Source organism: Eumetopias jubatus, unplaced genomic scaffold (assembly GCF_037043125.1).
Source record: "Eumetopias jubatus isolate StellerSeaLion01/CBP00866 unplaced genomic scaffold, mEumJub1_p1.0 scaffold_15, whole genome shotgun sequence".
NCBI classification, from domain to species: Eukaryota; Metazoa; Chordata; class Mammalia; order Carnivora; family Otariidae; genus Eumetopias; species Eumetopias jubatus.
In genome coordinates, this window is record NW_028274821.1 from 75,304,074 (window position 1) to 75,331,535 (window position 27,462).

The 27,462-nt window shown below is 54.2% G+C and overlaps 1 protein-coding gene across 1 annotated transcript in view; it reads left to right on the plus strand.

Annotated features, from left to right (window-relative positions):
* Positions 1 to 27,462, plus strand: part of COL27A1 (collagen type XXVII alpha 1 chain) — a 134,159-nt gene that overhangs the window by 23,043 nt on the left and 83,654 nt on the right. The window contains exons 5-12 of the mRNA XM_028107793.2: positions 368 to 421; positions 10,348 to 10,401; positions 11,870 to 11,923; positions 20,292 to 20,336; positions 20,948 to 21,001; positions 21,432 to 21,476; positions 24,210 to 24,263; positions 25,126 to 25,170. Coding sequence (XP_027963594.1) covers positions 368 to 421; positions 10,348 to 10,401; positions 11,870 to 11,923; positions 20,292 to 20,336; positions 20,948 to 21,001; positions 21,432 to 21,476; positions 24,210 to 24,263; positions 25,126 to 25,170 — 405 coding nt within the window. The remainder of the gene's footprint in view (positions 1 to 367; positions 422 to 10,347; positions 10,402 to 11,869; positions 11,924 to 20,291; positions 20,337 to 20,947; positions 21,002 to 21,431; positions 21,477 to 24,209; positions 24,264 to 25,125; positions 25,171 to 27,462) is intronic.

Below are 27,462 nucleotides of genomic sequence, written 5' to 3' on the forward strand. Positions count from 1 at the left end.
AGTAAAGTAAAATTCAGAGGTCGAGGCCTTGTGCTCCGAAGTCACACATCTCAGGTTGACCTCTAGCTCTGCCCCCGAGCAGCTGAGCGACCTGAGAAAGTTCTCAACCCCTCTGAGCACCGGCTCCATCTTCAAAATAGGAATAACGATAGCCCCCGCCTGGTGGGTTAGTAGAGTAAAATGAGGGAATGCATGACAGGTGTTTAGTGCAGGGCAGGCATCGAGGGGGCCCTCCCTAAAGGTAGGCCGCCATGACAGTCCCGCTAAGACATGGCTAGCTGAGAAGACCCAGCGGGTGGAAGGCATTGCTGTGTAAGTGGGGTGACCCCCATTTTTCCCTCACCTCTTCGTTTCTTTTCCCTTTCAGGGTCCTCCTGGGCCTTATGGAAATCCAGGCCTCCCCGGTCCTCCTGGAGCCAAAGTGAGTATTTGCTGTGGGGCCTGGGGGTAGGGCCATGGAGTGGGTGCTGGGGTTGGGGCTACATTTGGGGTGCTTCCTAGGGGGCCCCTGGTGGAAGGGCCTCTGTGCCACAGACACCCCCTGAGCGCCTTCTAAGTGCCAGGTGGTGACACAGTGAGGACTTAGGACTCGAGAGCGGAGCTTCTGGTTTGGGGGGATTAGGGAGAGAAGGGCAGTTGGAACCTAGAGCCCTCAAAGGAGAGCAGGAGGAAGGGTCATTTTCTCCCTAAATAGGGAAGGCCTTGAATGTCGGACTAGGATGGAAATTTTACTGGGCCTTCAGACTTATCCTGGGAGGTGTGTCATCTTTTGAGCTGAGGGACATGGTCCTATTTGGGAATGATGGCTGGATGTCATGTGGACGTGGACGGGAGGCGGGGACCAGAGCAGAGGCAGGGAGACCCCGAGGGTGGGGGCAGAGGAGGGATGCGGCTAGCCCAGCCAGCTCAGAGGTGTGGGAGGAGGGGCAGGAGGGGAAGCGAATGCATTCATGATGTGGAGGGGGGTGGGGGGGAGAGGATGTGGCTATGGGTGAGCGATAAGAGACCAGTGACACGGTGGTGTTAGCCTCGGTGACCCAACCGGGCCACCCTGGAGAAGGAAGGCGAGGATGTTCATCTGGGAACTGGGAGCCCTGCCAGGTGGAGACGATACATGGACACAGACAATTCTGAAGCTCTCTGCAGAGCGCTGAGCTGGAGATGAGCCTTGGGGGGGTGGAGACTATGGCACAGAGATGCCACCTGCCACAGGGAGCCCTCTTGGAACGCTCCGGTTAACTTTACGATGAGACCCCAGAGACCAGAGAGCGCGGTGCCCTGATGCATGCTGGGAGCCCCAGCCCTGGAGCAGCCCGGTCTGTTCCTGGTGCTCCCGCAGCGAACAGGGCTGTCCAGGGCTGTGCTTGCAGCAAGCCGCCAGAGCGCCAAAAAGCGTGCCAGGCCAGCAACATTTAGGTCATGGGGAGAAGTCTCCAGGAATGGCTGGAGAAACGGGAGGAGGGGAAAGAAGTTGCAAGGTCAGGGAAGCCAAGAGCGCAGGGACTGTGCCAAAGGAGTGTGAAGCAGGCCTGGAGGGAGGCCAGAGGAGCTCCTGGCTAGGACACTGCCCGGCCCAGCCTGTCCTCTGTGGGGTAGCCAGGATGGCCAGGCCCAAGGTCATTCTTTGCTAAGCCCGTTGAGCAGATGCAGTGGCTTGAGGGAACCAATGGTCCCCAGGTCATGCAGCCTCCAAAGACCAGCTCTGGCGCCCACCAGCTTGTCTGGGTGTTTGGGACACACGGCCAGGGCTGGGCTGGGGTCCTTACTTGCAGAACAAGCACAGAGGCCTCGGGTGCCCCGTGGCCAGCAAGTGCCTGGAAGTGCTCTGGTTTTAACAAGGCAAAGATAACAGAGCTGTCTTCCTGGGCAGACACGGACAATAATAATCGCCCATATATGGGGCCTTACTGTGGGCACTATACCCTGTGCATGCACTTGATGTAGCTTGTCTTCATTCAGTCCCCACAAAGACCTAAAGAGACGGGTGGAGATACTGTACCCATAAACAGATAGGGAAATTAAGGCTCTGGCCCATTAAGGTGCCGTCTAGGAAATGACTGCAGGACCTGCCCCCCTGGGGACCAGGCGGAGAGGGGGAGCCCCCTTGGGGACTTCTGCTCAGCGCAGGCCTCAGGCCTCCCAGGCCCCAGGGTACATCACGATGCTGAGGATCCACAGCTGTTCTGAACTGCCAGGTTTGCTCAGGAGCACGCCTTTCTTGGTCTGCTGGAGGACTGTCTAATCCTTCCGTTCCCTCCCGCTCCCGCCTGTTCTTTTCCGCCCCCTCCAGCTTCCAGATTGATCCCTTGCTTCTGTGGCAGGAGATGCTCCAGTGGCTCCATGCTGGCCCCACACGGCAGGGCCCCAGCCCCAGGCCCCGCAGCAGCCCCAGTCTGGCCTGCAGCCCACTCCCACCCTGCCAACAGACGTGCCACTTCTCCCTCCATTTGGAGAAGCAGCTCTGGGGGTGGTGAGTGAGGTTTGTACCTAGCAGGTGGTTCCTCCTCCTGCGGCCACGTGTAGCTGGAGCGTGTGGACATGGGGTCTCCTGGACAGGATGCCTGCCTGCTTCTGGGTATAACAGACCAGGGTGTAGTTTCCAGAAAATACACTGCAATGGGAGGCTGCTTCTTCCAGTAGCGCTTGCATAAAACTCCAAGGGGAAAAGCCATGCCCTTTGCCTGACACCTGGCCTGCAGCCCAGAGGTGAGCAGAGGTGGCCCCAGGACCGGCCAGTTGGGTGGGAGACCCCAGTTTGTTGGGCTTGGGTCCTGGGCTGCCCTTGATCTGGGGCGTGCCCAGAACAAGGTTAAAGCAGACGCTATCCTGGGACGGAACTTCCTGACGGAGCTGAGGTTGGAAGAGAATGTTGTGTATCTACACCCGGGGGTGTGATTCTGGGGAGAGGGTGCTCCCTGTGTCTCAGATCCCCCTTGGGCCTGGGAGGCGACCTGGTAGGATTGGAGGGCTGGCCTCCCCCAGGCCCTGTGCTGGCTTCTCCTTCTTGTACATGATGTTGGCTTCTAGAGCTGCTCGTGGGGCCTCCCATCCAGTCATCTCCTTCAGTCAGCAGATGTTTATTGAGCGCCTACTACGCGCTGTTGATGGAGAAATCAGCCAAACAGGAGAGTTTGCCCAGGTGGCAGGGAGCCTGCACCTTGTCTGGATGGGTCACTGTGCACTCATTGCTTCAGGGAGCTTATGGAGCCCTCAGGAGCTCGTGGCCTTGTGGGATAAAGACCGAGGGGTAGGAGAGACCAGGATGGAGGAGGATCAAGAAGGGGAGGAGGAGCAAATGAAGGACTTGAGGTCACAAAGACGCCGAGGGTCATTGGCGGTGACCAGCACTGGCAGGACTGTCTTTGGGATCCTTAGGTTTGCCTGCTGGAAGACACCTGTTACAGGGCAACCTGCCTCCCCTAGACCCCGAGGCCTTATCCACGTGCCATAGGCCGGTACACCCCACGTTCAGATCCATCAGGAAGAGGGAGGGTCAGCTCCCACATGGGATCGAGATCAAGGACTTTGAGAATGAAGCAGAGAAGCCAGCCCCCGGGGAGGACAGCATTGGCTGACCTTGGAGGCCCGATGTTGAGTCATTGGATTGATTCATGTTGCCAACCGACCCATACTTGCTGCTGCAGGGAAGGGCAGAGGTTAAGAGCGCGGACTCTGGAGCCAGATGATTCAAGTTCAAACCCCAGCTCTGTCACCTCCTACTTCTGTGACTCTTGGTACATTATTTCAGCTTTCTGTGCCTCAGTTACCTTATCTAGAAAATGGAGGGGAAGAGTCGCTGCCCCCTTGAGTTGTCACGAGGAGTAACCGAGTCACTTAGAGCAGCACTGGCCTGTGGAAGGGTCAGCACGGGCAAGGTGTTGGCCCTGTACTGGGGCCCCGGTGCCTCAGCAAGGACAGTCCCTGCCCTCGTGGAAACAAGCTAATCACACTGATAAATGCAGAATTATGCCATGATCATGGCTCTACATGAGAGGCATGGGGTGCCTAACACAGTGGGGATTGGGCTGGTCTAGGAGGTGAGGTGCACCTTCCCGGAGGGCAGATGGATTAAACTAAGGTCTGAAGTAGAGCAGGGGACAAGGTACAGGGTCGGGAGGAGGCCGGGTCAGGCAGCAGGCCTGGTAGGCAGTGGTAGGGCTTTTGGACTTCATCCAAGCAGCAACAGGAAGACACGCAAAGGTTTTTAGCAGAGGTGACACGATCAGATGAGGTCTGCAGAGGCCACTCAGGCAGCCTGAGAAGCAGGGCCTGGCCGGCAGCCAGCGGGGAGGTCCAGAGGTGCCCTGCTGGGGATGCTGATGTGGCAGGTGGGATGCAGGGCCATGGGCAGGTGAGGGGCTCTGGGCCAGAGGCAGCGGGGCTCCAGCTGTGCAGGAAAACCAGTGCTGCCCATGCCAGAGGAGAAGGCGCCTGGCCCCACTCTTCTTGGCAGGCGGCCGCTCCATCCCTGGTGTGGCTTTGCTCAGTGTGCAGTGAATTACCCAGGATTATTATGGGCCCTCAGGCACCAGGGTGGGGGGTTGGGGGGAGATAGGTGGGCAGGAAGGAGCAGACTTGGTGGAGCCAGGTGCCTGCTAGCAGAACTGGTGGGTGCTGAGGTGGAGAAAGCCTACAGGGTTCTCAGGCCCTAGCCTCCCCTTCCCCTTCTTTTGATGACAGAGGTAGGGCGTGCTCATTAAGGAAAATGTGGAAGAGTCTAGAAAGTATCAAGAAGAAAGTAAGCTGCCTGCAATGGCCCTGCCCAGTGATAAGCCCTGAGTGCCTTTTGAGGACTGGGCCAGGGACTGGCCAAGAGCTTTACATACTTTGTAGGGTAGATGTTATCACCCCCATTTTACAGATAAAAAAACTAAGGTCTAAGTGGCTAAGTAACTGGCCCAGGGTCACATTTCTGATAAGTGGCAGAGACAGGATTTGAACCCTCTACTGCCTAACTCCACAGCCTGTATGTACTTTTAGCTGCAAGGCACTTTTGCTCCATAGCTCTATCGCCTTCCTCTGTAGATTAAGTAACATATATATTATACATATGTTTGGGTATGTATATATTATATATATGAGTTATGTATAACTAACATATATATATTTTTAATCAAAATAAAGAAATCAGAATTTTTGTTTCTTAACATATTTTATATATGTTAACATACATGTAACATAATATATGTTAACCTATACATACATGGCATATGCATACACACAGATATAGATGTGTGTACACGTACATGCACACATACATAAATACAAATAATTTAAAATATGCCCTGCACATAAGTGCCTTATGGGTTTACTTGTTTTATTAGCAGTTACCTTCTAGAAAGATTGAACCAATTCATGCTGTTGCTAGCATCAGAGGAGGATGTTTTAAAAAGACAATTTATTGTTTTCACTTCAGTTCATTGATCATCCAGAAGAAGAATGCTTTTCTTACATCTGTTTTCCATTTGATTTTATCATTTATGAATGCTGTCTTTTGTTATGTATTTGTACAGTTATTGATATTTAAATATTAAGATTATGCAGGCTTCATCCACCTTATGAATATATTCCAGTTTGGCTGTTTGCTTATTAAGAGTATTCATGATGATATTCACAAGTAAAAATTTTATGTATTTTTTTTGGACTAACAATAACAGCTAACACTCACTTATTAGGAACTTATGTCAGATAGTTTGGAGAGAGTTCCACCCATATATAAAATTTATTGTTCTTCATTTTTATACTTAGACATTTCTTTCCCACCACATGATCAAATAGGCATTTATTTATATTCCTAGTCATTTCATAGTTTCATTTGTATTCTTAAAGATTTTAAACCATCTGGTATTAATCTTCATGGGGGGTGGGTATGAGATGGGGCTGTAACTTTATTTTTTTTCCCAATAGTTAACCATTTATTAAATAACCTTGACTCTACTGATTGTTGTATGATAGACCAGGGTCTGTTCCTGGCCATTCGAATATATTTCATTGCTCTGTTTGTATATTTTGTGCTAAAATATTGTTTTATATGACATCTACGATCTTTATATGTCTTTTCCCCTTGTTCTTTTAAAATATTTCTGGCTATTTATTCTGTAAGATGAACTTTATGCCCATCTTAATAATTTTCTTAAAAGCATCCTTGGGATTTTTATTGGAATTGTATTAGATGTGCATATTAATCTGTGAAGAAATAACAGCTTTAAAATACTACATTTTCCTATCAAAAACCATGGCATGTCTTCTCATTTGGTTGAGTTTTTAAACATCTCTTAGTAAACTTTTATAGCTTTTACTGCATAAGGCCTGTACAGCTCTGGTTTATGCTTAGAAATTTTGTATTTTTGTTGCTGTTATGAGTGAAATATCTTCCCCATTCCATTTTCTAGCTGGCTGTCAGCTACTGACGAGGACTGTTGACTTTTGTATTTTTGTACTTTTGTGTTTATTTTATAACCACACCCTGTACTGTATGATTTTATTGATTTTGACAGTATTTCAATTGGTTCTCCTGTATTTTCTAGACAGGTCCTCGTATTGTTTGCAAAAAAGTACATATTTTTGTCTCCTTTTCCTCAAAGGCTAGTTGTCTCATTTGTTTTTCTTACCCTATTGCATTGGCCAGAACTTCTAAACACATGACATAGTGATAGTGGGAGGCCCAGGTTATCTTCAGAGGAAGCCAGTCTGAGCCAATCCCAGCCTTAGAGTTGTCTCTTGAGAGTCTATTCATTCATTTGCTCGTTTGTGAAATATTTTATGATGCCTCCACTGGGCCAGGCCCTGTGCTGGGTACTTGGATTGGAGATGACTTACACAGGGGACTTCTGGCCCAGAATTTCCCAGTCCTTCATGATGTGTTCCTCCCTTGTGTCAGTCGCTCTCTAGACCTCAGCCATTCAGAGCCCTCTATTCCTCTGTTTCCCAATCCTACCTGCAGAAAAGGAGCTTAACATAGTCCCCACTCCCACTATATTTGTATCATTTATCGTTAAGGATATACCTTCCCATCTGCCTTCTAGTTCCCAGAGACTTTGGTAACTAGTCCAGAGGGAGTACCATTCCCCATGCAGACAGGGAAGGGGGCTTGCCCAGGGTCACACAGGCTCGTTGGCTGGAGAGCTCGGTTGGCAACCAGGTTCTCATTCTAACCAATGTGTAAGCAATTAATTAGACTTTATATATTCCTTCCATCTCTCACTGGGGAATCTGTAGGAGTCTGGCTGGGAAGACATATAGTCTTCTCCATTCCAGAAGTCACACCTTCACCTGACTAGGGGTGCCCCAGGCCTCCCTGGAGTTGAAAGTTCATCTGCCTCCCTCCTTGTCTTCCTCCAGCCTGAGCTTAGCTGGAACTCCCTTCAGGGATTTCCCCTCAGTCTGGGTCAAGTTCTCCATGATGTCCTCCTTACTCCACTTATCATTGGGTGGTAGTTTTTGATCTGTAGTGTACTGAAATGTAAAGAGCTTAGGCTCTGAAACCAGACTGCCTGAGTCTAAGTCCCATTTACAAATTGTATGACCTTGGATAAGTGACTTAGCCTCTTTGTGCCTTAGTTTCCTCATCTGTGAAATGGGATGGTGATTGTTGCTACCTCACAGATTTATGTGTCCAGGGCTCAGAAGAGCACCCAGTAAATGCTAGTGCTGATTATCATTACTGGTCTCTGGTTTCTCCTTTGAGAGTCCCCCATGAGCATGAACTGTGTCGCCCTGCGGTATTCTCTGTATTCACCCCGAAGCTTGGCTCAGAGTAGATGTTCAATATGTATCTATATTTGTGGCTATTGTCCTTGGGCAGGGATTACATCCCAAGCACTGTGCTGGCTGCTGAGAATGCAGAGAGAAATCCATAAATAATGAAAATGGCTCAGGTAAGGAACCCAGACAAGGGAGCAAGTCCATCATCTCTGGGGGTCTCAGCTTCCCCCTTTATAAAATGACAGAGCAGGATACACAAAGGCCCACCCCGTTTCAAGCCCAGCTGCTCTACCAGCTGCAGACCGAGGTGGGCAAGGGCGGGGTGGGGAGAAGCTGCCGCCCTTTTTTGGCCATTGGAATCCTTGGTAGCCCTGAGCCTGGCTTTGCACTCGCGCTATGGACATAAAAGGCATTGGAGCGGGGCTTGTGAGGAGCCAAGGGTGGGAGATGTGTGTGAGGGGCGGCCGAGCGAGGTGGTAGATCCCAGAGGGTGGGTTCTGCGGAAGTGACCTGGAGGGGCCCAGGTGGACGGGCAGTTGGCGTTCCAACAAGGAGGGGCTGGTCTCCCTCCTGGGGAGGCTGTCATCTGGTCATTCTGGAGTGCTGGAAAGCATCCAGCCTTCTCATTCATAAACGAGTAAATGAGTGCTTCGAAGTCAGAGGGAGCGGGCACTAGCCAGACCTGGGAAGACCTTACTTCTTACCTGTGTGTCAGCCCAGGCAGTGATCCGGCCTCTCTGTACCTGCGGCTTGGTCCTGAGTTGCAACCAGCGGGTGTTAAGAGGATGAATGGACACAGTGTTGGGCACGGAGTAGGTGGCTCTGGAAGACCTGCCCTCTTTAAGGCTCTGTCCAGTTTGAATGCAATGACTTCTCGTGGAGAGCAGCTGAGCCAGGATTTGGAAGGGCTGGGTTCTGATGAAGAAAGGAACCAAATGGGAATTAATTAAAGTTGGCCAAACCACCTCTCCCATGTGTCACATCCATTATCTCACTGGCTCCTTGCCAAGAAACCTAAGATGCTGGTGGATGTGTGTGCGCGCGTACGTGTGTGTGAGCATGCACCCGTGCACATGTGCGCACGCACCCGTGTGCGTGTGTGAGCATACACCCATGTGCATGTGTTTGCATGCACCCGTGTGCATGTGTGTATGGGAACATGCACCCCGTGTATGTGTGAATGTGCCCATGTGCGTGCACCTATGTGTGAGAATGTGTATGCACACACCTACGTGTGAATGTGTGCATGTATGTGCGTGCATCTGCGTGCAGGTGTGAGCAGGTGTGTGTGTGTGCCCTCACGCACGTGTGTGCCTGTGTCTGTGTGTGCGTGCTGTGCAGCTCCCATTTTAAGGCTAGGAAATGGAGGCTCAGAGAAGTGAAGTGACTTGCCCGAGGTCCCTCTGGGATTCCCTGCCTTCACCCCAGGACTTCTGACTCAGGGCCCAGCTTGGGGAGGGAGCGTGGGAGTGAGCATGAGGGATAGAGATCAGGGGTTCTTGGAAGGTGACATCAGGGTGGACTGCCTCTCCAAAGGACTGTTTTCTGAGTAACTGAGCCATGTTGGGCCAGAGAAGCAGGCTGGCAGCCAGGACCACTCTGCAGCCCTGTAAGAGACGCAGCTGGTGCACCCCTCAGGTCCTTTCCCTGAGCCTCGTGACGGGGACTCTCCCATATGCTAAGCACAAAGGGTGCTTGTCTCTGACTGGGAACCCGCTGCTTATTGGTTTCTCCCCGATTTACTGCCTATTCTAACTCATCGAGTCCCAGGACATCCCAGAACACACACCTCAGGGGTCTGTCTTAGCTCTGCCAGGGCCTCAACTTGGGGCCTTAGACAGTCCCTTTCCTCCGCCTGGCCTCAGTTTCCCCAAATGTATGGGGGGGTAATAACACTTCTCTTGCCCGCTTCATCAGGCTATTGTGAGGATCTCGTGAGACCAGGGTGCTGCACACGGTGAGGGGCTGTGTGCAGACATAAGTGGGTGTTGCCGCACTGACCTTCGGTAAATAGAGAACAGTGAGGTGAGCGTACTAGAAATCCAAGAAGAATCGGGCATGCTTCTTTGATGCATCTCTCAGAAGCACTCTGAGAGCCCAGGGGAGCAAGTCAGGAGGAAGTCCTAGCAACACACATGCACGGACTGGTCACCAGAGATCTACTGGCTGGTTGGGAGGACACATTCCAGCTGCATCTTGAAGAATGTCTATGGTTTGGTGAATGCTACTTGAGGAATGGTTTTCTAGGCAGGGGTGATGGCCTGAGCCAGGACCTGGCAGCAGAGAACTGTAGGGCGTGGCTGACAATGGGCTCTGTGGTCTGGCGAGGAGCAGAAGGATCCTGTCTGTGGGTTTGCCAACTGGAAAGAGAGCCAGATTTGCAGAGGATGGGTGGGACCAGATGATAGAAGACACGGGATGCCAAAGGAGGAGTTTGGAGGTGTCATCATGCAGTCAGTGGGAGCCATGGAGGGTGTTAGTGCAGGGAGGACTGGAACTGGAGAAGACCCCCCCCCCCGCCCCGGAGGTGTGTGACTGGGAGGATGGATGGGAGGGCATTTTAGTAGGAGACAGGACTTTGAGCAGAGGTTGTGGGGAGATAGCCTCTCTAGACAACTCTAGAAAGAATTGTTTTTCTTTCAGGGACAGAAAGGGGACCCAGGGCTCTCACCAGGAAAGGCCCTTGATGGGGCGAAGGTAGGTTTCCAGGGACCCCAGCATCGAGGGAAATGGAGGGGTGGACAGTAGGGAAACCGCCATGCCCCGGCAGAGGCCGCTGCGTGTCAGAGGCAGGAGGTGGCCAAGTAGCCAGGGAAGAGTGTGGTTTGGTGCTTTTCTTGAGGTCCTTCAGCTCTCCCTGTGCCAAACCCAAAGTCATTCCCTGTATTTTCTTTGGGGGTGCAACCAATCAGACTGACAAATGTTTTGCCTGTGGACACACCCTTGGTGAGTGACCTTTTGTGTAATTTCCTGCATTTCTGTAGGACCCTCTAGGTGGCCTTTGGCATCCAGAAGCTTTTTGCTAGCATACACCCAGGAAGCTTCCAAAAACATTCAAAAGCCCCTCTGAGGTTAATTTGAGTGGACAGGTCTGTGGATTTCTAGGAGATGGGAAGGGATCGGGCCAGAGATTCAAGGCTCCCTAACTCTGAAGGGCTATGGGACCAGAAGTTTCTCGTGGAAAAGAGAACACTTAGGCCAGAGGACTTCATCTATCCCGGAAGCATCTCCCCAACACTGATTAAGGGGCCTGGAAGGAGCACAGGACAGGCAGGAACAGGGGAACCCAGACTCTAAGTAAGACCCCCAGCACTCAGACATACATATCCTGGAAGGAACACTCGAGTCTGTCTGGCTCATTCTGGACACGAGCCCACGAGCCCTCCTGACAGACAGAACACTGCTTCTCAAACCAGCCTCCTGTGCTTAGGCACGTAGAAGACTCAGGTCCCTTTGATTTCCCCAAGACCTAGGTGGCTCATTCCTTCATATCGTCACGGGATCATTTTTTCATGCAGCAAACATTTGCTAGGTGTAAACATCCCCATGCACTCTGATGTGCTCCTCGTTGAAACCTTATAATGCAGGACAGATAGGCCCAGCTTGCAGATGAGAAAACAGAGAGGCCTCAGAGGCAGGTGATTGCTGGAGGTCACAGAGCTGGTCGGGTGCAGAGCAGGATTTGTATCCAGGTCTGACAAAGTCCAGAGGCCCGGGCTTCTCTCTTGCTCCTGACTTGTCCGTTCTTAGGTCTTAAGGCAGAAATGCCCCCTACTACCCTCCCATGCCCAGCCAGGAGGAGGAATGGGCAGAAGGGAAGGGAGTCTCAGGAATGCAGAGAGAGAGAGCAAATTGGAACGGGACAGACAAGTTGTGTGTCCCCTGGGGCAGTGGTTTTCAAACACAGTTTTAGCAGCAGACCCCGTGCCCTAAATGGTATCCTGCACCAATATCCAGGGTATAAAATAGATCAAGGGGAGGGTCTGGGTTAGTGGGGAGGGGCTGGGTACCTGCCCACTTGGCTGCCCTCACCTCCCTCAGAGGCCTCTGGGCCTCCAGGAGTCCTGTTTGCGGACAGTTGGCCGAGCGAGGACACGCTTGCCATTTCACGAGTGTCTCTGCCCCTGTTCCCCCCCCGCCTCACCCCTTTGTCTGTGTTTTGCAGGGCAACATGGGCTTGCCTGGGCTCTCTGGGAATCCAGGACCTCTTGGACGAAAGGTACACCTTGCTTTCAGTGCTTTGCCTTGTCCAGTGGGCTTTCTGTCTAGCTTCCTGGCCCAGGTCTGTCATCCTTCAGGTCTCAAGCACGCTTGTGCCTATTCCAGACAGTCCTCCTGGAACCGCAGCCTTCAGTCCAACAGCCTCTGCTCTGCTCAAGGAAGTGTAGACCGACCAGGGCGTGGTGCCAGTCTGGTTTGGCCCTCTCCCTACGGAGCCTAGCACAGGGCCTGTGCGTAGTAGGTGTTCAGGAAATGGGCTTGGGGGATGGGGAGGACAATGCAGGCCAAGGGTCGACTACGTTTTGCAGGATGGCTGACGGGGATTCCAGGAGGTCTGTCGGCCTAGGGCCACGTCTTCAGCTTCCGCCCTGGCTCCTCACTGTGGCTGCAGGTACCCGCTCTCTGGGCCATCTGGCTCTTGTCTGGACAGATGTGGTGTCTCCTGGCTCCATCTTGTCCTTGCTCTGAGGGTCCCAGTGGTACTTGGAGCATCACGTCTCCTCCATCTCCTTCTCCACCCTCCATCTCCTTCTCCACCCTCCATGGCCAGAGCAGGCCAGAGCAGGCCAGAGCATAAATCTGAAGAGGCCGACCCAGACAGGAGTCTATGGCTGTCTGTGAGCTGGGGAAACATGGTATTTTCTGGCTCAGAGAACACAGGGACTTCCTCTCGCCACTCACTTCCCCTCCATGCTCCAGCACTTTCTGATGGACGAGGTGTGAGTGGAAAAGTCTCTTTCCAGTGCCGGCTCATAAAGCAGCCCGTGGTGGTCTTGCTCTGCATGGGGGTGGGAGCCTAGCAGAGGTGGCAGGAGATGGGAAAAGCAGACCTGACTCGCTCCTGCCAGGGCTACAGGGCTCCCTGCTCTCAGCAGATGTCCAGGGAGGCCCAAGAGTCCCCATCCAAGAGGGACCAGCTCACCTGAGCAGGGAGAAGCATCTTTTCTCAACTAAGGAAGAGCCTCTGTGCAGTTGGGAAATTGGCAAAGCCATTTACACGGAGGCCCCTGGGTCCCGGCTCAGGCAAGCCTGCAGGAGTTGGGTGGTGGCAGGCCGGTGGGCAGAGCCTGGAGGGGCTCGGGGCCCAAGGCAGGGACCCCTGACCAGTCATGGGGGCTGGGGAGGAGGACCGATGGGGTAGAACGGTACCTGGAATCATCACTGTTTGTAAGCACTCTCTCCTCCCACGAGGGTCTTCGGTGACAACAGCAGCCACTTTGTCCTGATGCTCTTATGTGGCTTCTCTGCATCGTCTCATGTGGGGAGCCTTGGGGGAGAGGGGACATCAGTGGGTGAGAGGTGAAGTCAGCGTCCTCTTTGCTCACCAGCCCATCGAATTGGGGTTTCACCTCAGCGCGACACCAATAATCCTATTCATTCATGTATTCAACAGAAGTGATCGAATGCTTATTATGTGCCAGGCAGGATGCGAGAGACGTGGAGCTGAGTAATTAGACAAATATCCCTGTCCCCCCAGAGCTGGCATTCTTGTGTGCGTGGTGGGGCGGCAGAAAATAAAAAGAAAAACAGTAAAAATGGAAGGACAAATGGAAAATGGACAAAAATAGGCAGGAGAAAAGGAGTTTTGGTTGGGAGGGTTCCCAAGTTAGAGGCGGTGCAAGGAGTAACAGTGCTTTGTCACAGTGTATCCTCACAATAGCCTCCGAGAGTTAAAGCATTATTATGCCTATTTTAAGGCTGAGAAAACTGAGGCTCGAGTTGACCTCATTCATTCATTTGTTCATTCATTCTTCCAGTCGTTCAGGAAATATGCACCTAGGTCCCAGGCTCACCCAGGTCACCATGCTGACACTGGTGTTAAATGCAAATCAGCTCATCAAGGGTCTCGTGGAGAGGGAATTCTGTAGCAGTGCCCCCCCACCCCCGACTGTGCATTAGGCTGTGGGCAGGGACTCTGGTCCCATTGGTGTGAGTGGGACCCAGGTACAAGATTCTGCAGCTGAGACTGAGAGCCACTGGTTTCATGGAAATACCTTCCAGAGTCCCTACGCCGCAGAGCTGGGATTTGAACCCAGGTCCCTGACCTTTCTCTCTGCATAACGCTGATGGAGACAGCTTTTCAAGTAAGAGAGGGCCCATTAAGTAAAAAGAGCCTCCCCGGCTGAGAAGGTTCCTTTGTCTGCCATCCACCTGCGATGTCTGCTGAGGGCCTTTGCCGAGCCAACTCCCGAGGGCTGGGCAGGCGCACAGACCAGGCTGGACAGGCCTGGACAGAACCCAGCTCTGTCCCTTCTCCTGCTGTGTGAGCTTGGGCAAGTGGCCTCACCTCACTGAGCCTCAGTTGGGATCAGGGGGAGGTTGGGGTTCGGGGAGGGGTTGGGTGAGATGAGATGTTCTAGCCCCAGCACTAGCATGTGGCTGGCACTTGTAGGCACTGCATGCGTGTTTGTTGAACCAATGAATGATCATGATCATGAAGGAAATGTGCTTAAGATCTTGCCCATCTGGTACCATTGGTCATCTTGCCTAGTTACCAGGTAACCACCCTCCACTAGCCAAGAAGCCTACCAGAATCCTATTTGCACGTTGGGAGGGTGGAGTCCTGTGCTGTCCCTAGTCCGACTGTCCGCCTTCTCTCTTTAGAGCAGTGCTTCCCAGCTGGGGGTGATTTTGTTCCCCCAGGGAACAGTTAGCAATATCTGGAGACGTTTTTGGCCATCACAGCTGGGAGAGGGAAGCTACCAGCTTCTAACCGGTAGAAGCTAGAGATGCTGTTAAATATCCCACCCCAGCAAAGACTTACCCGGCCCACGGTGTCAGCGGAGCCCCGGGGCTGAGAGACTGCTGTACAGAAGCTCCCCTCCATCCTGGGCCTTCCTGCCTCCCTGCACTTGCTTATGCTGTGCCCTCCCCAGTCATGATCTTCCACGCTCATCTTCACACATCTGTCGCTTGATTCTGTTCTCCTACACCATCTTCTCCAAGAGCAGCCCCCGCCCAGCACTTCCCAGGCAGAAGTCACTCCTCCTTTCTCTGATCATCCAGCCCACCTTCTCAGCCTCTTTGGGACTCTGTGCGTTTGGCTGGCAGGAGACTCTGGTGTCCTTGGTGTATTTGTCAGCTGGAGCAAGTGCACAGAGTCCCTGTCCACCCTTGTTTCCTTATGAGGGGCTTAGCACAGTTCTGGACACATGCATCTGCCCTGTCCCATACCTCCCTCTCCTGCCTATGGCAGACATCACTCATTGATCTTTCCTGTCAAGCCCTGATGCGACCTCAGAATCCTTAACACATTGCCCCACGTAGACATGACTAATGGAATGAAATTGGGACTCCAGTTGAAACTTCCTCCCGACTCCCTCTTGCAACCCTCACCCTGCCCACAGGCCCTCCTTGTGCCGCCTGAGTTGGCCACTTCCATGCTGACCTCCTACTGAGAACCTTCTCCAGGCTCCCCTGTTGCTGGGCTGCCCTGGGCTTCTGGGGCCCATGCCCACTGCCGTTTCTGAGCTCTACTCCTGCTCTGCTGTCCAACCTGGCCCCTCCTTCAAGCCTGTTTACGATGCCGCCCCTGCCGGTTGGCTGTCTACACTGTTTTAGCACGCAGTGCTTCTCCTTCATTCCACTTAATATGTGTTACCTTCTAGAAGGTAGGGAGTGAGTTTGTTTTGTTCACCGGTGTATTCTTTGTGCCTAACACAGGGTCATGTTTGGGGCTCAGCAAACCTTAGTTGAATGAATGAACAATTGGTTGAATGGATGAGCCAGACAAAAATGGTGTGTTCCTGCCCGACCTGCCTCAGGTACCCATTAAGCAGAGTTCGATGTCAGGTGCCTGGCTGTGTCATGATGGATTGCGCTTTTGGACAGACCACATGTTTTTGAATCCTAGAGTTTCTGAGCCGACACAAGGCTTTTTGAGAGGCTGGCGGGGGGCGGGGGTGGGGGGGAACTGAGGTCCAGAGAGGAGTAGGGACTTGGCCAGTATCATGTAATGAGTCCTTCTGCCCCCTGGCATGTTTCTTCCTCGCCGATCCTTTCTGTCAAATAGGGCTCTCTGTCCTGCTGCCTGCCCCCGATGGGCTGTGGAGATGGTCGAGAAGTTTAGGGGGTCTCATGGAGTGCTCAGCAAGCATGGTGAGTTCCGTTTTACTGCAGGAGAAGCTGGGGCCTTGCACACTGAGTTGGAGCCGGGGAAACAGCTGAGGTCTAGGCACACATTGCTCCCCAGGACCCCCAGGCAAGAACAGGACCCCCCACCCCCACGCTCCCTGCCCAAAGCCCAAATAGCATCCCAGCCGACAGGGAGACTGTCTGCTGCAACAGTGAGGTGATGTCTGGTTTCCCCTTGTGCACTGTAAGCAATGATTAATCTGGCTCCCAAACCAAAATATAGACCAAGTTCTATTATAAACACGGGTCCTGTGGAGACCCGCCTGCTGGGCAGCCAGAGGCCCCTTGCAGACTACATGGTCCCTGGAGCTCCCCTGAAGCGTCTGCTCTCCTCTAGTACCAGTCAGGCACCGATCACGCAGGGGGAAATCACTGCCCGTGGGTCCACCTTGCGGTTAGTACTCACCCCGTAATTGCTGGGGCCCAGAAGAAGATAATGGTTTAGATTCTTCCAGGTCCTGGGGCCCTGTCATTTGAAGCTATTTGGCTGGCCCCAGCTTGGTAAACACTGTTAAGGTACTTCCAGGGAGCATAGGAACCTCCCCCCACCCTCCCCCCATGCCTTGGCCTTGCCCAGCCTCTGCTGCTCTCAGCCAGGAGAAGTGGGTCGTTCACAGCAACATGCAAGGCCCTTCAGGGTCCACTGATTGGGACAGACCTAGGAATCGTGGCCTGTTGGACCAAGCGCAGCCCGGGAGGGGGGGTCTAGAGTCCTGGAGAATAGTCTGGGCTTGGCCATAACTTGCTAAGTAACCTTGGGCAAGTCCCTTTCCCCTGGTAAGTCTGTCCAGTGAGAAAAGTGGTCAGATTGATGGCTCAGGTCCCCTCCAACTCAGATACTCCAGGATTCCGTGACGGTGCTCTGCCCTGGTAATGCTGCAGTGATCCATATGCTCTGTCCTGGGGAGGAGGGCCTCTAAGGGGGTCTTTCCCTGTGTGGCCCTGTGGCTCTTCTAGGTGGGCCTTGGGCCTCAATAAGTATGTCTTATCTCACGATTGGGTGGTTAGGACTTAGGGATTGGAGTCACACCCTGGCCTTTCCCCTGGGAAACTGTGTAGCCTCAGGAAAGTCTCTTCATCTCTCTGAGCCTCCGTTTCCTTGTCTGGCATGTGTGCATGGTAACTCCTACCTGCTAGAGGGTGATCACAAGGAGTTGATGAGCTGATGTATTTATTTAAGGCTCTAGTACCAGGCCAGGCAAAGGGCCGGCCATTGTCCCTATCCCGGAAGATCATGCATTCCCTTTTTTCTGTGTCCTGAGTAAAGGGTTTTCTTAAAATCTTCTGGGATCTCCCTGGCAACACTTGTCTGCTGGAACACTGGTTTTCAGCAGATTTCTTCCTGGCTGCAGGCAAAGCCAAAGGAGCTGGTGATGCTCAGGGGCTCCCTGGTCCCCTTTCATGGTTCTCTTGGGATTCTCGCCCCACTATTGCATCGGCTTTTGGCAGCAACCTGAGGTGGGCTCAGAATGGCAGAGTGAGGCTCAGAGAGGGCAGTTGCCTGAGCAGAGTCACACAGCCTGAGCTCAAGGCTCGATTCCGCTATTCGTGGGAAAGGCTTTGCTGTTCTTCCTCGTGTGCAAGTTCCAAGTGGAGAAACGATAAGAAAGACAATTACATGTGTCCTATCATGACACGTTCCTGCTCAAAATCCTCGTGTGGGTTCCCACCATACTCCTGCCTTGTGTGGGCTGGCTTCCGGCTTCTTCTTAACCACCCGCCGCTCTCTGCCTCACCCCTCACTCATTCTGCTCCCATCATGGAGGCCTTGGTCTTTGTCAAACCCACCCGAGAGGGTTCTCGCCTCAGGGCTTCTGCACCTACTGTTCCCACTGCTGGGAACGCTTTTCCCCAGGGGGCCAGCCCCGTGGCTGGCTCATGTCATTTGTCCCCTCAGAGCACCTGCCCGGCTGCCCAGCCACAGCCACCATGCCTCCCCCCAACACTGCTTCTCTCTGTCCTCTGACTCTGCTCACTTTTCTTCGTAGCGCCGGTCACTACTGCACAGTCGCCGTTTTCAAAATTTTAACTTTCAATTATGGCAAAAACCACACAACGTAAAATTTACCATCTTAACTGTGTTTAAAGGTACGGGTCAGCAGTGCCAAGCACATCCACGTCGTGGTGCAAAAAGCATCTCCAGAACTTTCCCATCTTGCAAAACTGAAACTCTACACCCACGAAAACAACAGCTCCCTATTTCCCCCTCCCCTGGACATTATCTTTTATATTTATTTGGTTTTACATCTCCTTAATTAGACTGTCAACTCCATTAAGGCTAAAGGATGTTGTCTTCTCATTCACCCCAGGCCTGGAATGGTGCTGGCACATAGAAGTTCAGTGAGTGGTTGTTGAATGAATGAATGAAATATGAAGGTCATGACGGTGACGGCAGCAGGTCTTTATGGGGCACCTGAGTTCAGTGCTGGGTACTGCACCAGGTGCTTTACGCACATTATGTCACGTGATCCGTGCACCGGTCCTTATATACCCATTTATAAAAGAGGAAACCAAGGCTCGGTGAGGTGACATCAGTGGCCTCAGGTCATACAGCCATCCGGTAGCAAAGCAGGATAGTTCCAGATCAGCCTGACACAAGAGATCCTAGCCACTCCGCATGTGAGCCCCTGGCTGTGGCCTAAGCTTCAGTTTGCTCCCTGGGGAAAAGAACACGGCCTCCCCCCCTCCACCACCCCAGGTAGAAGCCGCTCGCAAGCCACGTTGCGTCAGTCTCATGGGCCCCGCGTGTGAGATGTAATCATATCGCTGAGCCGTCCTGAGGTATGAGTAGGTGCAGCAGGAATGCTTGTAAACTCCCCAAACCTCTTGGATCCAACCGACGTTGCTGTTTATAATTAAGATTTCTGCTTCCTGGGGGTCTGCGGGGCGTGCTGAGTGCATGTGCCGGTGTGTGCTCGTGGACATGCGTGAACGTTTACCGTGCCTGGGATGTCGCCCAGGCTCTCGGTGTGGCCTCAGGTGTCAGAAGGACCCGGCGGTGAGTGGGAGCCCACTGCTTCTTAGCGATGGGACTCGGAGCAAGTTCTCTGATACTCCATTTTCCCCTCTATAAAGTGCAGGTGATAATCCCCCCCCCAACACTGCACCTCGTTTGGCTGGTGTAAGGGCTAGAGGGGGTCATGCAGGTGTAGTCTAGGTGAACAGCAGTGCATGGAGGGACTCTACAGGCATCATCTTGTTTATCACCCTCTGGGGGAGCTGTAGAACTTCGGAGTTCCCAAACACCAGAGCCGAGGGGCACTGAGAGTTCTCATGCCTTCAGCTGAGGTCCAGAGAAGGGTGGAAACCCACCAGACTTGCACGGTAGGTGAGGGACGGTGTCTGAGCCAAGACCTGGGCTCTCTGTGCCAGGGGGTCTAATGGAGATCTGTGTGACTGCTTTGTCTGGACTGGAAGACCCCTGCCTGGTCTTAGTTCACAGCTGCCCCGAGGTGATGGAAGTTTGAAGTCCCGGCTTTCCCTTCGGAGAGCCCCTAAGTCTTAGGAAATGGCTCTGGTGGTTGTCCCTAGGGCCATGAGTAAGCACACACTGGTTTGATTCTCTTGACCTAGAGACCTGGAGGTTGGGTCGTGAGGACAGAGGGTCAGCGTTGGTACTGGCTTGTTGACAGAGTCCTTCTCAGTCAGGCATTTGGGTGGCCTCTTCCTCCCTGGAATGGGAGCTGTGACGAGTGGGAGGAAGGGAGGCCCCTACTGTGGTTAATGTATTTGGTCGGTATGTGTGAGATCTTTTCTGATAGGGGATTTATGAGAAGGGGCAGGTCTTGACACAGATCCCAGCAGCACATGGTGGTTGAACGTATCCCAGAGCCGAAGGTCCTAATTGGCCCACCCATCCATTGAGAACTCACTCTACCCCGGCTTCGGATGGGCTCACCCCCGTCTGGATTTGGAAGGAATGGTTGGGATACAGCGTCACTCCGCCGTGGGGGGCTGTCTCCCAGTTCTGTTCACAAACCCTGCGGGAGGAGTGAACACCTCCCCTGATGGCTTCTGTCTGAGTGCCACTGGTGGGAGAGCAAAGCATAGCGAGCTGCCAACCTTGTATGCATCCATTCAGCGAGTGGTCGCTGAACACACACTCCAGCCCTGCCGTGCACAGAGCATGCAGTGCTGAAAAGGCGGACAGGGTGGCTGGGCCTCTGCCATCTGATCCACGGTCCCAGACGCCTTGCTGGCCTGATGCCGTTTTTTCTCCTCCCCCCTCACAGGGACACAAGGGCTATCCTGGACCGGCGGGGCACCCCGGAGAACAGGTGAGGGCCGCAGCCTCAGCTCTGCCCTGCTTGCACTCCGCCCCCCTGCTCCATCCCTGTCTGCCCCTGGCCTCCTCCCTGGGCCCTGTTCCATGAGTGAGCCCCAGAACCATCCCGTGGGGGTTAGGGGGACAAGCCTCCCCCTCCTCTCCCCCAGCCACCTCTGCCTGAAAGAGCCGGAGTCCACGCCGACCTGGCATTGGCATGAGCCCCTCAACTCCAGCCAGAGCCATGAATAGCTGGCCTGTTCCGGACGATGTTAGGGGATATTATGCACGCCGCCACGGGGTTTGCAGGAATTTGGGCTGCACTGGCCCAAGTCAAATAGCAGCCCCTGCCAGCGTGGGAGAGCCAGCCAGGGCTCCTTAGAGCTCTCTCAGTCCTGGGCGGCCAGCACAGGGGGTTTGTCCTTCTCAGCTCGTCTGACCGGTTTCATGGAGTGGTGGGCTGGGGGCCCAGCAGCCCAGCGGCTTCCCCTTCCTCCCCATTCAGCTCGCATTCCTGCCCTGCTCTTTGTCCATTGTGAATAAGCCCCAGTCCCCCACCGCCCCCCAGACCCAGAGCGGGGCAAAGTCTCTCCTTTCCTTATGTTTCTCTTCATTCCTTTGCAGGGGCGGCCAGGACCTGAGGGCAGCCCAGGGGCCAAAGGTTACCCTGGCAGGCAGGTGCAGTATATGGCTTCTGGAAGCTCGGTGGCCATGGTGGTGTGGAGATGGCCACGGGTGCCCCCCAGGCAGAGGGAGGCAGCAGGCTGGGGGCTGAGGAGTTGTGCCTGCCGGGTGGGCCCCAAAGAAAAGGCTATTCACGGGGCTGGACCAAGGAACCCTCTCTTTGAAGGCAGTAGGGCACAGGATGCTTAGAAAGGGACCTGCTGCTATGGGGGTGGGGCTTCAGAGGCTCCTCCCACTCAGTCTCCCCTGCCCCACCTCCACTCCCCTGGGACTCTGGGGCAGAGTGGGGTCCTCAGTGTGAAGACTGCACGTCTTTCTCCAGAGGGGGCAGCTGAGGCCCCAAGGAGGCAGGACTTGCCCTGGGTTGCTGGCAGCAGGAAGAACATTTCCCTATGTCCTTGCCCCTCTGTCTCTTATGTTTCAGGGGTTACCTGGACCCGTAGGAGACCCTGGCCCCAAAGGCAGCCGGGTAAGTGGGCCTTGGCAAGTACCACTCAGGTGGGGCCCTGGGTGGTCATTACCTGTCCCCCCAGCCGACGTGATGGGAGGTGAGGGTGCAGGGTCTGTATACAGTGTCTGGCACCTCTGCCCTCCCACCTGAGTGCTCTCTGGAGAGCAAAGGGGCAGCAGGGTGGGCAGGTGATGGGGGATCCTTGAGCCAGGTAAGCCAGCGTGGTGCCCATGCCAGGCGGACTAGGCAGCGAAGGTTCTGTTGGGTGCTCAGCCATGGCCCAGCTGCTACGGTCAGGCACTTGCTTGCCGTGTCCCCCAGCACATCCCAAGTGCTAGGGGACCTAAGTTGGGGCTACTTTGTCTGCTGGTAGAATCCTCAGAGGTCTCTCTCCTGCTCCCCTCCCAACCCTTTTTAGAGAGCAGGGGTGGCTGATGGGTGATGCTGCTCAGGCCTGGAGGCTGATGGAGCATCTGCTCTCCCTCTCCTGGAGCAAACCCTGAGTAGCCAGCAGCCTGTTTGCCCTTCTTTACAATGGGAGTGAGGTCCATTCCTACCTCTAGCATGGTTATGGGGATACCAGGAATTTTGAAGCAAGTACTGCTGAAGACGGGCTCCCAAGTGGGTTGTGGGTGGTGGAGAAGATTCTGGATGCACCGAATGGGGGTCGATGGAGTTTAAAAGTCTAAGAGATAACGTGATGGAATCCCCACAAGAAAACTGGGTTCATGGTGAGGACTGGACAGCTGCAGTTTGCTCTGCACGCCTAAGGTGGAGCTGGAATGGGGACTCAGGTGTCCTGAGGGCCGGACTTGCTGCCTCTCAAAGAATGCTCGGCAAGTGGGTCACATAGCCCTCGGTCAGGCCAGGTCAGGTGTGACGTGTCCTCCACTCCTGAGCCAAAACTATTTATGGCCACAGGCTGGGCTTTAATCCCTGCAGCTGACATGCGGCCGTTAGAGCGTCTGGGAGGTGGGCAAGGAGGTGGGTGGGCAAGTTCCTTGGGATGCTGTGATGTTGGTGATGATGGTGGTGATGTCATGCAGGGGCTGGGGAGGCTCCTGTCCTGTATCCAGCTGTTCCCACGAGCTGTGGCCCCAGAGGCATGCTGCTGACATCTGGGGCTGCTTGCTGTTTGCCATGCTGATGGGGCATCTTGAGACCACATGTGGGCCAGAGTTGGTCTGGCCCCAGCACCCTCCTCTCTGGGTTACAGGGCCCTGAGCAGCCCGGGGGGCTGGGACCACTGGAGCCGCCCTCCCCACCACCACCAGCCTTGTCGTTGGGAAAGTGCTAGAATGCAGCCTTTGGAATTAGGGCAACAGGCTTTGAGACCTGCTGTGCCCTTAACCAGCTGTGGGATGGTGGGCAAGCTGCTGGACCTCTCAGAGCCCATTTTTTTCTCATCTGTAAATCTGGGATATAAGCCCTGGTTGGCAGGATCAATAAATGTCCCTCGCTACAAGGATGACTGTTTATCACGGTGGATGCTGAGGAGGCTCAATGACCTCTTGCCCTGCTAGGGAAGGAGAGATGGTTGTGAACCTGCATTGGTTGCTTGTTTGTGGGAGGCAGTGTAGCCGAGGGGTTAAGAGGCCTGCCTGGGAGTCCGTTGACTGAATTCCAATACCAGTTTTATCATGTTCCAGCCGTGTGACCCTGGGCAAGTTGCTTCACTTCTGGGCCTAAATGTTCTCACCTTTCCAGGGGGCCGACTGCTAATCCCGTGCTTCCTGGGCTGTAGTGAGGACACGGTAGATGCTTGAATGCTCGTGAAGCCCTGAGAACCGGGCCTGGCACGTGGCTTGTGCTCAGTAAATGTTAACTTCGGGGAGCATTATTATTAAAGCATTCCATAAACATCTAGAGAGCACAGACAATGACAGGAGCTCTGGGCTAGGTCCCTGCCCTTGAGAAGTTCCCAGGCTAATGAGGACATGAAACATGAACACAGATAATGGAAGATACATTGGAGAAAGTGGTAAATCCTCTTAACAGAGGAGCAAATGTGGTGCGTGTGTGGAGGGAAGACATGGGTTCTGCTTGCCAGAGGCCAGGGCATTGGAGCCGGGCTTGGAAGGGATGACTGCCGTCGCTGGGTGGGGAAGGGCATAACTTGGAGGCAGAAAGTCAGGTGCATCCGAGGGCAGTGGACCCCTAGCTCCGCCCCGACTACTTGTGCCCCTTTATCTCCAGAGCCTGGGTGTCCTTGTCTTGCGGTGGGGGAGCGGACGGCCAGGCCGCGGTGTCGCCCGGTGGGTCGAAGGAAGTGGCGTACGTGTGCCCGAGGGGCAGCCGCTCTTCCTGCAGGCATTCAGGCGGCTGTGGGTGGATGTGAGCCTCAGCCTAGGAGGAGGTGTTGTGGAAGTCACGGGCACCCGGCAGGGTCCCTCGGAGTGGGGGGAACCTGGTGCCCCTCTAGCATCTAACCCAGCCAAGAGCTTCCTTTCTGCAGGTCCGGGAGCCCCGGCGTGGGGCGGGCCTCCCCCCCCCACCCCAAGAGCGCCCGCGCCCTTCCCTGGCGTGAGGGTATGTGCCTTTGGACTACATCGTGGAAGCCAGCACCATGCAGTCCATGGGCATATACACTTGCCTCAAGGCCTGTGTCATCGAGGAGCCGCCGGAGCTGCCACCGCCACGAGCAAGGAAGAGGAGCCTGGGTGTGGGAGGGCAGCGAGGGGGGCTGGGACGGGTCGGGCCAGCCACGCCCCACCACTCGGTCCCTCTGACCCCCTACCTGCTCTTTCCTAGGGCTACATTGGACTCCCAGGGCTCTTCGGCCTGCCAGGGTCCGATGGAGAGAGGGTGAGTAGCCTTTCTTTGTTTACCTCCCGCCCACCTACCCACTCCTTCTGCCTGGAGAAGTCCGGGAGTCCCTCCTGGAGGAGGTGCCATTGAGTTGAACAGGAGTCTGCCAAGGGGTCAAGGCAGACCCCTTCCAGACATAAGGGATAGGGGGTGCAAAGTCAGGGAGGTACGGTAACTTGGCAAGTTTAACAGTGTGCACTGTCAAAGCTCTGAGCGTGAGGCAGGAAATGGTAAGGAGATGAGCTTAGAGGGGGTACCTGGGCGAAGTGACGTGGGTGCTCAGGGCCCAGGTCAGGAAGTGGACTCAATTCTGAGAGCATGGGCAGCTTCCGAAGGGCTTTCAGCAAATGAGAAATGGGCCCACTTTGTATTTCAGATCAAGTGTCTGCAAGTTGTCTGTTTTTATAAAAGTGTCATTGAACACAAGCATACTCATTTGGTTACCTGCTGTCTATGGCCACTTTTACTTGTGGTGCAACAGAAAAGACCACGTGGCCCACGGGCCTCTTCCTCCCTGTCCCCTCCCAGCCTGAGCCCATATTTGGGACTCATCAACAAGCTGGATAGAGAGGACCTTGGGGCGGGGGGGGGGGGGCGCAGCAGGAGCACCTGTTGAATACCAGGGACGCTGGGCACTCTCCTAGGCATTTCCACAGCTCAGGTCCACGCAGACCCCAGCCCTGTAGAGTGCAGGCACCTTCCATGTGATGGGCACATAGCTGGCACCTACTGTGTGTGACCTGTGCTCTAGGCCCTCTGCGACTTCTTCTCGTGGGCGGCTCTGGGGCTGGTGTGGGACAGCACTGGCGGTTCCCCGGTGGAATCTTGTCCTGACCTCTTCCCTGTCTCTCCCCTACAGGGCCTGCCTGGTGTTCCTGGCAAGAGGGGCAAGATGGGTAGGCCGGTAAAGATTTTCCGTGTCTATTATGCAGACTCTATGGGTGAATCTGACGTCCCGGGGGCCACACCGCCCCGTGCACCTGCAGCCTGGGCGTTAGCTCTGCTTCTGTCCGCTCGGCCGTTGCTCTGCTCTGAGTGTGTGAACCAGCATGCGGGGCTGTCTGGGTCTCGTGTCCTGCTGCCAGGACACTGACCGGCAGCTGCCTGGCTGGAGCTGGGGCCTGCCGTGGCTCTGGGCCCCTCTGGGATGGCTCCTGTGTGTGTGTGTGTGTGTGCGCGCGCACGCGCGTGTGTGTGTGTGCGTGCAACAATTGTTCTGCAGTGTGGTCCTGCATCTGGGGCTTCTGTTGTCTGAGTCAGTGGTGTCTGTGGGCTTGCTTGGACTTGGGGATCATGGCTAGACCCAGGTCTGGGCTCCTATCTCAGAACACCCTCAGTCTCCGTGTTGTCTTGGTGCTGCCAGAGTCACATGTGCACCTGCTAGGCTAGAGGGCAGTGGGGCTTGTGAGCAGGCTACAGTGGGTGTGACCCCAAGTGGGGCTGGCTGTAAGCCCTGGTTCATCGGCTTTGCGCATGACCCTCCAGTATGGCAGGAATTGCTTTCTTCCTGCTTGGGTATCTCCAGGGCAGGAAGAGAAAGCCAGGGCACAGAGAGGTTGAGTCACTTGCCCACAGCTTCACGGTCAATAAGGGAGCTGGGATTCTAAGACCGCCATTCGCCTCCAGGGCCTCTGATCTCAATGGTGGGTCAAGATCTCGGATTCACTGGCTGGCAATAATGTTGTAGAAGCCGATGCCCCAGAATCTTCACCTGGTGGGCGAGACACTAATTCCAATGCTCTCATTACTCACAAGGGGAAGCTGAGGCTCCCCCTGGAGTGATATCTCTGACATCCTTGCTGCCAGTGGAGGGAGACCCCAGACTATAACAGAGGCATATTTCTTTCAGGCCTGACCTCCATTGGTGGCTTAAAGCCCCGTTTGGCTGCCCACTTACTATGTGACAAGCATGATCAGCTTGGGGTTAGCCCCTAGACTTGGAAGCATCATCATCAGCTTGGGGTCTGCGCTTCCCTCTGCTGGTGGCTAATGGAGAAGGGACTGTGGGGGAGGTTGGAACTTGAGAGGTGGCTGGAAGGGGGCCAGGAGAACTCAGTGGTGCCTAGAAAGGGGCTTGTCTGTGATTCTGGGGTTGGCATGCATGATCACGGGCATCTTACCCGTAGCGTATGGATCTGGGCCCTGTGGGGCTGAGTGTGGTATGCAAAGAAGAGCAAGATCCAGGTCCTGGTCTCAAGGACCAGAGGGGCACCTCATCCTCAGACTGGACCTTTCTGTGGCCGACAGCGGCTCTGTGCCTGGGGGTCTAATACTTGACACCTGGATCTGGGCAAGGAGTAGCACCTAATGCTTCTTGCTTTAGGGCTAGACCTGGCATCTGTGAGGGCTGGGCTGGATTCCCAAGGAGACCCATCTATCCATCCATCCATCTATCCATCCATCCGTCCATCCGTCCGTCCATCCATCCAGTGAATACTGAGCATATGTTGTGGGCCAGGCACTATGCTTAGTGCTGAGCAGTGAGCAAGACAAAGTTCCCATTTTCATGGACAGACAATGATTGAACAAGGGAATGAGCAATGAGTGAATGAATGTCAGATGATGCTGAGTGTTAAGATAGAGTGGGTTAGGGAGACAGTGAGTGCTGGGGGTATAGACTGTTAGGTGAGTTGATCCAGGAATCCTCCTCACTTCTTGTGAAACCTTATTGAGGTGAGAATGGGAGCCCTGTGGCAATCTGGGGAAGAGCTTTTCAGGTTGAGGAGATAGTAGGTGCAAAGGCCCTGGGGCATTATTGGCTCAAAGCCTTTGAATTGCAGTTTTCCTCTGTGAGAAATGGGGATAATAACTTCTAGCTCATGGGGTCATTCTGCTTGTCACATAGTAAGTGCTCTGTAAATAGTAGCAGTTGTTATTCTTGTTTGTAGCTTCATGGGTGGCTGAGGCTGTTGTGTCACTTTGAGCCAATGGCTTCACCTCTCTGGACCTGCTTTCCCAAAGTCTAAGTTGCAGAGGAGGGACAGTTGACTTCCTTAGATGTTCTCAGCTGGGCCCCGTCCCCTCACCCACGTCTGCCTCCAGAGCCGCCCGTGAGGGATTTGCTCAGACTGTCTCCTGGGAGGCTGCCACAGCGCCAGGCACTGCCACTTTACAGATGAAGAAATGAAGCCTCAGGGGGTGAATGGCATGGCCAAGGTCTTGAGGCTTCGGGGGGTCATTGCTGGGTTGGAATGCA